This window comes from Tinamus guttatus, unplaced genomic scaffold (genome assembly GCF_059628265.1).
Source record: "Tinamus guttatus ecotype Peru unplaced genomic scaffold, ASM5962826v1 Tinamus_guttatus_pri_ptg000002l, whole genome shotgun sequence".
Taxonomy (NCBI): domain Eukaryota; kingdom Metazoa; phylum Chordata; class Aves; order Tinamiformes; family Tinamidae; genus Tinamus; species Tinamus guttatus.
This window is the reverse complement of record NW_028288536.1, coordinates 711,104-724,074: the sequence shown is the minus strand read 5'-3', so window position 1 is coordinate 724,074 and position 12,971 is coordinate 711,104. Positions and strand designations below refer to the sequence as shown.

The following is a 12,971-nucleotide window of genomic DNA, read 5'->3' as shown; positions in this document are numbered from 1 at the left end:
CCGCCGCGGCCCCCCGGGACCGGGCCTTGGTGCCGTCACGTCGCCTTTTATTTTCCTTTTTTTTTTTTTTTTTTTCCCTCCTCCCCTCGCCCCGTTTCCTCGCCCGCCCAAGGCTGTTGCTCAGCCAGCCTATCCAGCCCATGATGCCCGGGTCCTGCAACGCAAGACGCGCGACGGAGCTCGGCGGGGCTGGATCCCAGGCTAAGTACGTGGAAGTGCCAAGGTCGCTTTGGAGGGGGAAAAAGAGCCTTCTTGATAAAGTATATAACACATAGATATACAAATAAAGCTATAAATACCGCTGTCCATGTCAGGCAGCGACCCTTTCTATACGGGTACTTTGGAGCTGATAGCTCAGGCATGCAGGTATTCAGTACTTTCTAAGCAACACTGTTGCTATTCTAATACTTTTTTTTTCCCAGCTGAAATGCTCTGCTTCAATTATAAATACAGAGTTCTTTAAATGTAAATACTTACAATAATAAGGGGGGATCTGCTTTTAAGCATTTCAGTAAAGGAGGCCTGATTTTCAAATATGCGTCTCCGAATTCTTGTTTGCTCCCTGACTCACAGGACCCTTTTAAGAGCTCACATCCTAGTCCAAGAACCCAAATTTTAGCATTTTCATCCGATCCCTAATTTCGAACAGCTGTATAGCAAAAACACACCACACGATGATCTCATCAGCCATTACAGGATAAACAGAATTAGGCCGGGCTGGCAGCAGCTGCATTGTGGTTTTGCCCAAAGCCTTCCACGCAACAACAAGTATTTAGGTTCTGCAGTGCAAAGGCAGATTTGGCAGGAGGAACTGAGTATTTGGGGTTTTGGCCCGTCCTTCGTTCTAGAGGGCAGGCTCTGCGTTTCTTCTGTTCCTGTAATGTGGTTCATAGCTGGGGGAATTGCTGACTGTCCTTGGCAATTTGTACGGGAGCCGCTTGAAAAGTAATGAGCCTTACCCATCTTTCTGCGAGACACTGGCAGTGGTAGGGGAGCACAGACAGCAGAGAAGGAGCGGAATTGCAGCTACTGCAGCTATTACAGCTATTGCAGTTGGGAGCGCATCATATCAATATAAAACCAAAGGGCATTTGCTTTCGTGAGCCTGGGATGTGAACGCAGTGGCTGGAGAGAAGATACGCCCAGGCCAGGCTCTTCAGCAAGCCTAAAAAGTGGTCGGTATCTTGAGGCGGGACGTGTTCTGTCCTTGCAGTCCAGTATTGCTGGTGTTCGTGCACACGACGCCGTCTTCCACGTTAACAGGTCCGTGTATTGGAGTCCTTTATCAGGAATGATTTATCTCGAGTAGGGCTGCCCACCCCATTTTTTTCTTTCTCCTGGTCCTTCTCCATTGCTTCACCTCCTTCTCTCTTCCCCAGATACCCTCAAAGCCAACAGATGTTCCAGAGCCTGGAGGTGCCGGCCTCCAGCGGCGGCTCCCCGGTCGTGCTCATGGGACAAGCCGTGCTCAGCCCGGGCTTCGCCGCCAGCCCTCCCTCCCTGCCACCTATGCAAGCGGCGCCGCGCCAGCAGCAGCAGCAGCCCCAGCACTACCTGCAGGTAGGGTAGGCCCAGGAGGACACCCCCGCGCACGGCCGGGAGCCTTTGAAAGAGGCGTGAGGCGCAGGACGCCGATCCCGCGTCGCGTGGCCGCAGAGCGAGGCAGCCGCGGCAGCGGGCCTAGAGCGTTTCAAAGGAAATTACTAATCTGGTACGCTGGAAGCATAATCAGATTATCCTGGATGTGTTTAAAGTGTGTTTCTAGACTCTTCAAAAAATTGCCGCCTTAGGATTTATTCTGTACTCTTTATTCAGTATAAAATTTGCTTAGTTTACAAGTGAAAAGATGGTTTTTTTAACTACCAGCATCAACATAAAATGAGATCTGGATCAGATATCTGGATCCTGTCAGTAAATTAACATATTTCCTCATCTCCACAAGGCAAAGAAGATAAATTGGAGCAGATCGCCTGGAAGAACCAGGTGAACTGAAGATGCAAAAATACTTCTTTTTTTTTAACTAATCCAACACACACTGATGGGGGAAGGGAGGAAAAGAGGTGTCTGTATTAACGCAGAAGGATCTGAACTGAGCCTCTAAAACCTGATCACAAATCCACTCGAGTCACTGAAAAAGCATCATCAACCTCAATGATTAAACTCCTGTTTTTGTGCTGGAACCCTTTATTATAGCTGGGAAATAATAACTATGGCAGATTCCACTCCCAGTAAAAGCATCTGCAAAATTCACATTAACCTCAGCACTGCAAGTTTACTATTGTAAACTCACAAAAATAACGGGCTAAAGGGACCTCATGAGCCACACTAGGCTCCCGTGTCACTCCTGTCATCTGTGTCATTTCTGACATGTTTGTCCAGCCTGTTCTTAAACAGGCTTTTCAGCAACGAATAACCTGAAAATCCTAGAGCAGCCCCTTCCTATTCGTAAACCTTTCTCAATGCCTAATTGTAAACTTCTTTGCTGCAACTTAAGTGCATTCCAGCTGGTATTAGGGAAGCTGACCCCATTCCAAACACACAGCCTCACGAGTAGCAGCCAGCAGGCTGGCGATGGTGCTGAGCGCCCCGTACATTGAGGACGAAGAGCTGTAATCTGTGACAGAATGAAACCACACAATGACTTTTATTTTGTCTGTAGGTGCAAACTGCAAGTTCTTTGCACAGTGAGCAAGCCGATTCTTTGCTCCTGCCATCCTACTCGCCACAGCAAGGAAATATGGGCTATCATCAGGCACAGCAGCAGCAGCAGCAACTAACACCAAGAAGAAGCAATAGCTTATCAGAAGCATCAAATTTACCGCAGCCGCTGCGATAGAGTCCCACCAGCACAACCAATGCACGATTAGCTTTAACCAAGGGGCGCCTGGGGCACAGGAGAGTGACTCTGTACTTCGTGTTCTGCCTTTTGCACAGGCATTTGTTCCCAAGCTCCGCGACAGAAGTAGGCCACGGAGCGCAGACTGCCCATTCAGGGCACGCCGGACCCAGCTCGCGCCGTCTCGTGAGCACAGGATGTTCTGTCAGAGCAAAGTAAGAGAACGAAACACTATCCTGCGCAAACTCCATCGCCGACGGGCGCCGGGGGAGGCGGGTCGGTCTCCGCGCGTCACGCGCAACGTGCGCGGGCCCACGAGGTGCTCGGCCTTCACTCTTTCGGTTCTTCTTTGTGTATGGAAAGCACTGCGTCAAAGGTCTATCGAGGAGAGAACAAAAGATTATTTTTATTATGATTATTGTTGTTATTTTGCACAACTGCACAGAGGACAAAACCTAGGCACTTTCTGTAACGAGAAAGGCACTTTCCTTCTTCTTGTGGCCAAATTAGCACATCCAATGGAGAAGAAAGCCCAGTCATTGGTGAATATGCTCATAACCCTTCATTTAGAATCTGAACAGTATTATGCAGCTTAGCCTACCTGGCCATCACGACTGAAAACATAAAACAACAACAGCAAAAACACTGGACTGTTTCCTGTGTGAATTCCGATGGCAAAGGAGAACTCGGTTTATAAGCACAATCCTGCAGCTCTCCAGTAACACCACACGGATCCCTCTTCAACCTACACAGCAAGCCGCGGAGGAATATGCACTGTGTTTTGGCCCACTGACTCGGGATGCTGCAGACTATTACATCTCTCTTTCATTATAACATTTAGGATTGAATTTTCCTTTGGGGGGGGGGAAAGAAATGCACTTTTCGCTTTTTTTGTATGTTTTCTGTTAATATGTTTCTAAGAAAGATTTTATGTAATTATTAAAGAAAAAGTAGTGTATTGTACAGCTGTTGTAATAATGACCTATTTCTATATAAAATAAAATTATATGGAATTATGTGGAAATTATTTTGTATATGAAATATCAATTCATTTCACAAGTATAAAGATTGTGCTTGTGTTTTTTCTGTGAGTGGATATTTTGTAATAAACTAATGAACTAGAGATGTTTTTGTGGAGGAAACTACTGTTTCATGCTATATACAATTCAAATTATTATTTTTTCCATTTGATGATGGACAGTTGTCTTTATTTGTAGAATAAAATAAAAGAGCCACAAGGCTTTATTGCAGGAGTTGCACAGATTTTCCTTTGGCTGCTGCACTACGTCGTTCACTCTGCATGTTTAGTAGCGGCTGATTTCCAAGTTCTTACATTCAATGAAGCAAGAGTGACCCCACCAGATGAAAACCAGACAGCTAAAGCCTAACTTGGGTACGGTCGCTTGACGTCTGAATGAGGCTGCTTTCGCTAACTATAGGCAGAGCCTAACGGGGCTGCTCAGCCAAGCTGGAAGCCAAACTTCATGCGTATTCTGCTCCTGCAAGGGCTTGTTCTGGGAAAGACGAGGGGAATGGATTGTCTGCTGGCGTGTAGGCCTGAAAGTTAGTGCAGAGGGGAGGTACCGGAGGGACAGGAGCGTCCCTAAGGAAACCCGTGTGCAGGGAACCCGTGATGTGTCTCAGTGCAATGGTGGAGACCACAGAAACTCGCTGACACTGTGTCACGCTCAGACCAGCCCCAGCAGCCCCGTGTCCCCTCATCCCTGGCGAGCCGGCCTGCACCAAGCCAGACTGCACAGCAAACCCTGGCTTTCCTAAACCGGCACGCGCTCATCCCCGAGCAGCCGTAAAGGGCGTGGGGTTGCCCTCCAGCACGGCAGGGCTGTTGCTGCCTGGAGGATACGGAGCCCTCGGGAGACCACAGCGAGGCCAACGGCCGCCGCCTCCGCCCGCCCCGCGCCCCCGGGGGCGGCGGCGACAGCGACAGCGACAGCGACCACTCCCGCCCCGCCCACCCCGCGCTTCCCGCCGTGACCGCGCGGCCCGCAACACCGCTGCGCATGCGCATGCGCGGGCGGGGGGGGGGGGGGGGAGAGAGAACGGGCGCCGGCGCATGCGCAGTGCCCCCCGTGCGGCCCGGCGGAAACGCTGTCCTGTCCCACAAGCCCCTGCGCGCTCCTTTCCGGCCGGTGCGCGGACAGGGTGAGCGGCGGCGCCGCCATCGGGCGGCATCGGCGGCCATCGGCGGCCATCGGCGGCCATGGGGCGGCATCGGCGGCCACGGGGCGGCCATGGGGCGGCATCGGCGGCGCGGAGCGCGCGGCGGCCGCGGGGGGCGGGCAGCAGGGCGGAGGGGGCTCCCCCCGCGCCGGGGTGACGGTTTAACGGCTGTGGCGATGGTGGGAGGGACTGGGCCCGGGTCGCGCGCGGCCTCACGTGTGGCGCCCGCCGTGCAGTGTCGCCGCCATGGCTCCCGCGAAGAAGGGCGGCGAGAAGAAGAAGGGGCGCTCGGCCATCAACGAGGTGGTGACGCGCGAGTACACCATCAACGTGCACAAGCGCATCCACGGCGTGTGAGTGCCGCCCGCCGCCCCGGTGTGTGCGTGGAGCTGCGCGTGTGCCGGATCGCGTGAGCCCTGAGCTGGGGAGTGGCTGCCTTAGCGGGAACGCCTGGTCAGCGCCGCGTGGGCAGCGCTAACTCTGTCTGACGAAGTGTTGGGCCTGAGAGCTCCACAGCAGCCAGGTGATGGAGGGGGCTGTTGTAAAGCTGTTGTCTCTCTTGGGCACCCTTTAAATGTGAGCAGCTGCAGTCACATGGAAGAAAGCTATATCCAAAGCAAAGCAGTTATGTAAACTGCTGATGTGAGCTCACGGGAGAGTAAGAGTGTTTGTGGCAGTTTGCTTTAATCTTCATGCTGATGTTCCTGTTTTAAGGCTCACCCTTGTATTTGGGCAGAAAAAGTGAAATACTTTATGCTTAATGTTTCTGTCATTGGCATCACTTCCCTCTCCCAATGATTTCTAGCCCTAAATACCAGAAGCAAGATATTACTCAGCAGAAGCCATCACCTATAACAGGACTGATGTGGATTTTTGTACCACGGATGTAGTTCCGTGTTGGTTACGTTACCGTTACTGCGCGGTCCCCCCGTGGGCCCTCTCCTGCTCAGGGTGTCTGTGAAAGCCGTGTCCCTTCAGGGGTACTGGCAAGAAGTCAGGATGCTAGCAGAGAGTCCAAAGCCCCGGGAGAACTCGAGAGTTGCAGGATTTTGTTGAAATCTCTCCCTGTAACTGTTAGGTTCCTGTTAGGGACAGACATTGATGCTGGTGGATGTTTGATAGAGTCAAAGTCTGATCGTGATCTGGTGCAGCTCAGGCTGCTGAGCAGTTACCACAGCTTCTTGGAGTGTTTGTGTGTGCGTGTGTGTGTGTGTGTGTGCAGAAAGGGAGGTTGTGTGAACGCCGAGAGCGCTGGCAGTTCCCTGAAGCTGAAGAGCTGCTCTGTGCTGGTACCAGGGGCTTCAAGAAGCGGGCCCCGCGTGCGCTCAAAGAGATCCGCAAGTTTGCCATGAAGGAGATGGGCACCCCCGATGTCCGCATCGACACCAGGCTCAACAAAGCCGTCTGGGCTAAGGGAATCAGGTGCGTTCCAAAGGAGTGAGGTGCCTTCCTGTGGCTTTCCTTGGGGGGGGGAAGCTTGCACCTGTGCGTTCGGAGGGGTAAAGAAAATTGTGTCCTTAGTGACACCTGAAGGTACCTGGGATTGGTGTCACGTGCCAGGATAGAGGTACTGACTGACCAGTGCTACGCAGCATGTTGAGGTGTGTTTTAAACAGGGCCGTTAAGCTTGGCTTGAAAGTAAAAGTGAGAAGTCATTTGGAGGCAGGGAGAAAACTTAAATGCCAAATTAACTGCCTTTAATGCATACGAAAGTGGCCCGAAGGGTATTGACTGCGAGGAGTGGGGCCTCTTAGACTGTACTAAAATGGGCAGAAATAGCCGGCGTATGCAAGCGATGACCCCATCACACAGGAGCAGACCTCACTTGAAGCCATTGGGAATGAGGTGCCCAAGTCATTTCTCCTGTTTGGTGCTGGCTCTGATTTAGCATGAGCTCTGTGAGACTGCAGAGCAGGGAGGAATTTCTTTTTTGTATTTTACAGAACAGAGTACTTGGAGCTTCCCCAAATTCTGAGTTTATTTATTTGAGGTGGGAAGGTCCTTTAAAAACGGTGTGGACAGGCTGTTTTGTGCCTCCCTGCAGCAGTCTTGAGGGGAGGAAGTAAAGCTGGGACTACTTGCTTGTAAGCACAGAACCTTTTATGTAATTTAGCTGTTGGTGCACGGGCTGTGTGAGGAAGAACTGTTGTTGATAGAAGGTGTAGCCAGAAAGGGGACCTGGGTTCTACACTCTGATGCTCACCTGAGTCACTACATGACTCTGGGCACAAAGTTTGGATGTTACGGCTCTGATAGGGGCGCCAGACTTCCAGAACAGATTTTTTTTATTATTATTATTTTCTGTTCCAAGTAGAAAATGCAGACCAGCTGCTTGCTGATCCTCTTAGCCTCATCACACCTATTTTTCTAGGGCTGCTTGTGTCTCTACCACTCTGGCTGGATTATAGGCCCTCATTTTACTTGGGGCTCAGTTAGATCTTAAAAAAAGCTGATGTTTCTCTACGGCAAAGAGAACAACTGTGTGTTCTTGTAAAGCTAAGGCAGGTACGGACTTGACTCCTCCTGCCTTTGTGTAAGTTCATGCAGCTTAAGAAGTTGGGGGTTAGAAACCATGGAGAGAACCTTTACTTCCTTTTGTGCCATGAAGTGTGCTGTTTTCATGTGCATCTTGCTGAAAAATGACACTTTATCAATGTCTTCTCCTTTGTAGGAACGTTCCTTACCGTATCCGTGTGCGCTTGTCCAGGAAGCGCAACGAGGACGAAGACTCGCCCAACAAACTGTACACTCTGGTCACCTATGTGCCAGTCACCACCTTCAAAGGTCAGGGCTCTGCTCTCTTCTTCCTCCCTGCCCTGTTTTCTGAACAAGCAGTGGGGCCAGAGGGCTCCTCCTACACTGCACAACTCCCATGAAAAGCATGTTGAGGGGGCCTCATGATGAGGGAGCTGCAGTAGAAGCTAAATGCAGGATTTAGTGAAGTTGCGAGAATGAAGTTGAGAGAATTCTGAGTTTTGTCTTGATATTTGAAGCATTTGTGCATCTACTTTGTTCTCCGAGAACTAAAGCAGCAACCTACCTTTGAAACCCTAGGTGCTCTTTATTGTCAAGATTTGTATATTATATATATGCACATGTGGCATTGTACTGATAATAGGTAGTGATGCTTTTTTGTTTGTTTGTTTTGCAGGTCTACAGACAGTCAACGTAGATGAAAATTAAATTTGATTTTAATTACAATAAAACTGTAAAAACAATGTTTATTCTGACTAAGGTTTCTTGCTGACCCATGTTTTCAGGGGCTCTGTCCAAGAAGAATTGAGCTGAGCAGGGATGAGCTGTTTTGCTTTTTGGGGGGCTTGCACAGAGTGGTACAACTCTTGCATTTTAAATCCTTTACGCCTTTGTTAGCTCTGAGTGAAAAGGGGAGGTCCCTGCGAATATGCGGGTGGCAAACTCCCACCTTTTGTTCCTCAGGGAATTAAGAGCCACTAGAGGGATTTTCAGCTGAAGGCCAACTTGCAGAAGATGGTCAAGTCAGATCAGTACCTCAGAGCTGTGCGCTGCGGCAGCTACAGCAAAAGCTGCTCTCCACATTTGGCCTCCTCCTGGTCTAGGTAGAGTCAGGTGGCTCTTCCCAAGTAGGTCCATGCCCTCCAGTGAAAGATGAGATTCTGACCAGTGAACCAAGGGGGAAGACACTAGCTTAGGAAGTCCATTTTAATCCAGCAGGGATAAGGGCACTTACCTTGTATCAATCAAGAAATACTGTCACCGCACATCTAGTACAAAAAGGGTTTATTGAAAAGTGCATGTTTTCACAGACCAACATCAAAAGCACAGTCCATGTACACTTAACATTTCAGCAAGACATAAAACTGGGATATGGTCAAATATATTAAAATAGTTTCAATTACCAGCATTGAAACAAGTTTTCAGTATTAGTGCAAAAAAGGCAACCTAAACAGACCGCAGACAGTAGCTGAGACGTGTTTTCCCCCGTTTGTTTTAAAAAAAAAAAAAAAAAAAAATACAAATGGAGCCAGCCTGTGCTCTCCCAGTACGGAAGAGGGCTGCAGCATCTTCACACTGCAGACAGATGTTTCCTTTTACATTCAAAACAAGAACATAATAAATCAATGGCACAAAACAACCTACACACCCTTTAGCTTTTAAAGCTCTTGAACTGAAACCCACAGGCCAACAACGTGTTTATGAGAAGCACACTGCTAACTGGAAGCTCCTAGGGGACGTGCTTTGGCGTAAGCTCAGGGCGTTTGGTTTCCACGCGACTGCTACTGCTGCGTGCTCGGTTTGGGGTGTTCCCCTCGGGCCGGGCAGCTCGTGGCCGTTGTTTTGAGACTGTACTGGTTCAGCTTTGCGTTCTCAAGCTTGGGCTTCAGTTCCAAGGGTCTTTCAAAGAAATTAACTAAGGACTGTTCGGTCAGGAGGGAGGCCAAAATATGTTCAAAAGAGACAGTCCAGTCCCCCTCAGTCACAGGTGAGGGTTGAGGGTCTTTGAGAGGGGACTTCACAGTGTCAGTAAAAACGGCATCCGGCTCCAAAGCCGAGGCCTCGGGCTGCACGTCCTCAGCGAACTCCTCCGAGCCGCTCCCCAGGCTGATGCTCCTTTGTCCCACTTCTCCGATCTGAAGCAGGAGCGTCGTCACAGTGGCAATGGCTTGGTATAAGTCATTCTCCTCTGGATCCTCGTGAAACATGCTGTACAAGGTTTTGCAGAATTGAATGAATTCCCGCTGGAAGGCATGAAAAACTGTAAAATCGGGCTACCAAACAGCCACCCTAAAACAGTAACTGAGGCAGGGGAGAGTACAGCGCTGCAAAGCAAGGCCGGGTGCTGGGTACGGCCACGCTCATTTATAACTTACCTACTTAAAAACAATACTAGGGGGATTTTGACCTCCACAGACTGAACAAACCCTGGTACTGCAAGTCAGGAGGGGAACACAAAAGTATTGTTCTGCCTTAACTAGAACAGGGAATTAGAAGCACGTAGAGGAACCAAGGGCAAGTAAGAGGATACAATTCCTCGTAGGAATTCCTAGGGTGGCCCTTACGGAAAATAGGACAGAAAAAGCCACCTAAAGGTTTGGAAGCTTTTTCTTCATCTCTTGCCAACTCCTTTTCTTCTAATAACATTCGGACCTCGCCCCTGTTCAATCCCTTCTCACCTTCCCTCATTCATCCATCACTCTTGCCTACCACCCTATACAGCAGTTTATATAGTGTGTGGGGAAATATTTGGGAGCCCTCCATTTTCACATGTGTAAGAAAGAGGGATGTGGTTTGTGAGGGACCTGAGGAGGCTCCGGCAGGTGAGGGCTCTGTGAAACACTGCGTGGCCCTGCCCGGACTGGGCACGCGTGCCCCATCAGCAGCATGGGCACCCCGAGGACGGCACCCTGGCCACCCCGGGGATGGCCCTGGCCCTCCTCTGCGCTGCTCCTCGTGCCTCCTGCAGACACAGCAAGTACCTGGGCAGCTCCGCGCCAGCAGCGGCACCCAGGCCCTTGGAGAGAGGCAGCAGGAAGGCAGAGCCGGGCAGCGTGTGACTAAGCTGGGGCAAGTCCCAGGTCACAATGGACTGAGAGGAAAAGGGGGAAGTTTTGCCTGAAAGGCAGAACAGTGATACGCATCCTCCTAAGCTTACAGGAATGCTCTGGGCTTAGGAGGGGAGCAGCTTCTTCCCAGCTCGAACCACCTCTAACGCCATGAAATTCTTTCTATTCACCACTCTGAGAAGGAAGAGCCTCTGGCAAAGGAGCAGAGAGCCCGTGAACATCCATTCCCCCTGTTCTGAACAGTCCAGATATCCAGATACACACACACACACTCACGCAAAAGGGGGAAATAAAAAGAGCTGAACAGTTGCATTTAGTCACATCTTCTTAGGTCTCTTCCCACTTCTTTACAAATTCACTTCAGCCCCTGCTATACGTACCTGGCTCATTTTTGGCAATTCCTTTTCAGTTTTAGTATCCTTTTCTTTGGCTAGGTCCCTAAGCATCTGCTTCAACTGCTTTTGGTAATCTACTGCATCTCCTTGTGTGGAACAGACACAAAAAGTAGTTGATTATTATTTTTGTTAATTATTAATTTTATTATTTATATTATTTTTGTTAGTATTTATTATTTCTAAGGCCATTACAATAAATTTGTATTTCGAAATAAAACTCAGAGAGTAGGAATAAACGATTGGGAAAAACAAATGTAAAGCTGGATATATCACCCGTACGCACCCTCATTAGAGGGCCATTTCAGACATACCATTTGATTTTCCAATAACTAGTGGTCTTGAAGTTGACAGCAAAGGATTCTTTAATGGTGACTGGCAGTCTCTCTCATTTTCTGTGAGAGCTACATAAAAAAAAAAAGTGAGAAATCCAATGTTACATAATGATTAAAAGCTTTTAAAATAATAATAGGGTATGGCTGAGGGCTGTTTAAACAGCACTTCATTAAATCATAGTGTAAAATTATGTTAAAATAAGATTGGTGCTGCAGCAGAAGAGTAGGAAGCTTGCCAAGAAAGGCACATTAATGGAGAGCTTTGCGCATCAAAGAAGCTACAACAAAAACGTGTCACATAAGCAAGACAGGACCCAACTGCGATAAGATTTCTTATATAAATGGAGTGCTAGCCATTCAGATTTTTTAATTCGTATCTCATCTGCAAGTAGCCACACAACTGACTGCAAAACACTTCAGACTCCAGCAGACAGGAATCTTAACATTTTCCTAAAAAATTCACCCTTACCCCCCAAAGTTCCAGTTTGAGGGGTTTTTATATTGCAGCAAACGTAATTACACAGACAAGCCCCACGTGCTCCCGGCTGGGAAGCAACGTAAGGTTCTTCACTAAGCAGCCTTTCCCCAAAGTTTTACACCAGAAGTTGTAAGGAAAGTGTTGTTTTTTTTTTTTTTTCCTCATATTTCTTACCAGGTGGGATATGCAGCTTATACAATAGCTTTATCTTTTCATTCATTTCTCCATTATACATAACATCTGCAAGAAACAAAAATAAAAATCTCAAGGAGGATGTGGACTAGAACATTTACTTCCACAGTTTCAAACAAGCCTGTCATCTCTGTGCACAAAAAGAGAATTGTTTGCACGGACAACCCATGCAAACACATGGCCAGGACCTGGCAAGGAGAGTCTAAGTTCTGCTGATCAATGAGGAACAGCAGGTGACAACCATCTGTGTTGTTCTTTGTTCTTGTAAAAGAGACTGTGAGTACTTAGCTCTGGGGAACTTAATCATCTTTTAAAAATACCAAAGAGGATGTCAGGGATGTAGCAAAGGCTGTTTGTTGCCACAGATTAACAAAACTGCGAGAAGGGAGACACATAAAGCTCCTTTCCTTTAGGGCCATATTCTTCATATTTCTTCCCGTCAGCCCTTACGGCTGTTCTATAGGATAAGTCCAAAACAGTTAAGAACTTCACATGTGACATTACTAATTTTAACGACCAACAGAAATGAGATTCTAAACTTTTAAATGCAGTAAAATGATGTGAATAACTTTTAAAAAAAAAATCTTGAAAGCTTAAATGGTGAGAATACAGATTTACTTACTTTACTGAATCTTTCAATACTGATTCCTTTTTTTCTTATTTTTTCATATTTATTTATCTATTTATTTAGGATCAGGCAACAGTTATAGGTCACTTATCTTCAGCAAAGCTTTGGAACGAGCAATCCCATTTCATCAAACAGCTGAAGGCTGGGAGAACAACTCTGCCAGGGCTCTCAGTCCCTGCTGGTCGTATGTTTTTGTTCTGCTAATTGCTGACATATGGGTCAAACAAGAGCCTGCCTTATGAGATTACACTGAAAGTCTTCAAGGAGCAGTTGAAAGGTTCGCTGAGATTACAAGGGCTGAATTGAACAAGCAGGTAGGAGAGAGGGCTGTTCCGTGAACTAGCTAGAGAGCGCTAGTTTCATTAATTATATTTCCCCAGAAAAAA

General features: G+C 48.2%; 4 protein-coding genes across 7 annotated transcripts in view; 3 read left to right on the top strand and 1 right to left on the bottom strand.

The window, feature by feature from the left end:
- The window catches only part of NPAS2 (neuronal PAS domain protein 2), a 91,713-nt gene extending 88,571 nt beyond the window's left edge, over positions 1–3,142 (top strand). The window contains exons 19-21 of the mRNA XM_088520450.1: positions 113–205; positions 1,380–1,560; positions 2,660–3,142. Of these exons, the coding sequence (XP_088376576.1) occupies positions 113–205; positions 1,380–1,560; positions 2,660–2,836 (451 nt within the window). The 3' untranslated portion in view covers positions 2,837–3,142. The remainder of the gene's footprint in view (positions 1–112; positions 206–1,379; positions 1,561–2,659) is intronic.
- MAP4K4 (mitogen-activated protein kinase kinase kinase kinase 4) overlaps positions 1–12,971 on the top strand; it is a 602,555-nt gene that overhangs the window by 267,899 nt on the left and 321,685 nt on the right. The gene's annotated exons all lie outside the window — the stretch shown is intronic.
- On the top strand, positions 5,223–8,235 carry RPL31 (ribosomal protein L31). The gene is made up of 4 exons (XM_010228526.2): positions 5,223–5,370; positions 6,314–6,439; positions 7,689–7,801; positions 8,169–8,235. The coding sequence occupies exons 1-4, from the start codon at positions 5,264–5,266 to the stop codon at positions 8,198–8,200; spliced, it is 378 nt and encodes a 125-aa protein (XP_010226828.1). The 5' UTR covers positions 5,223–5,263; the 3' UTR covers positions 8,201–8,235.
- TBC1D8 (TBC1 domain family member 8) overlaps positions 8,760–12,971 on the bottom strand; it is a 41,826-nt gene continuing 37,614 nt past the window's right edge. Inside the window, exons 17-20 of one of the 2 annotated variants that reach the window (XM_088519512.1) lie at positions 11,940–12,005; positions 11,267–11,356; positions 10,941–11,041; positions 8,760–9,735 (exon numbers count right to left, since the gene is read on the bottom strand). In XM_088519512.1, the coding sequence (XP_088375638.1) occupies positions 9,274–9,735; positions 10,941–11,041; positions 11,267–11,356; positions 11,940–12,005 (719 nt within the window). In that variant the 3' untranslated portion in view covers positions 8,760–9,273. The remainder of the gene's footprint in view (positions 9,736–10,940; positions 11,042–11,266; positions 11,357–11,939; positions 12,006–12,971) is intronic. The other variant, XM_088519583.1, reaches the window with a different exon arrangement.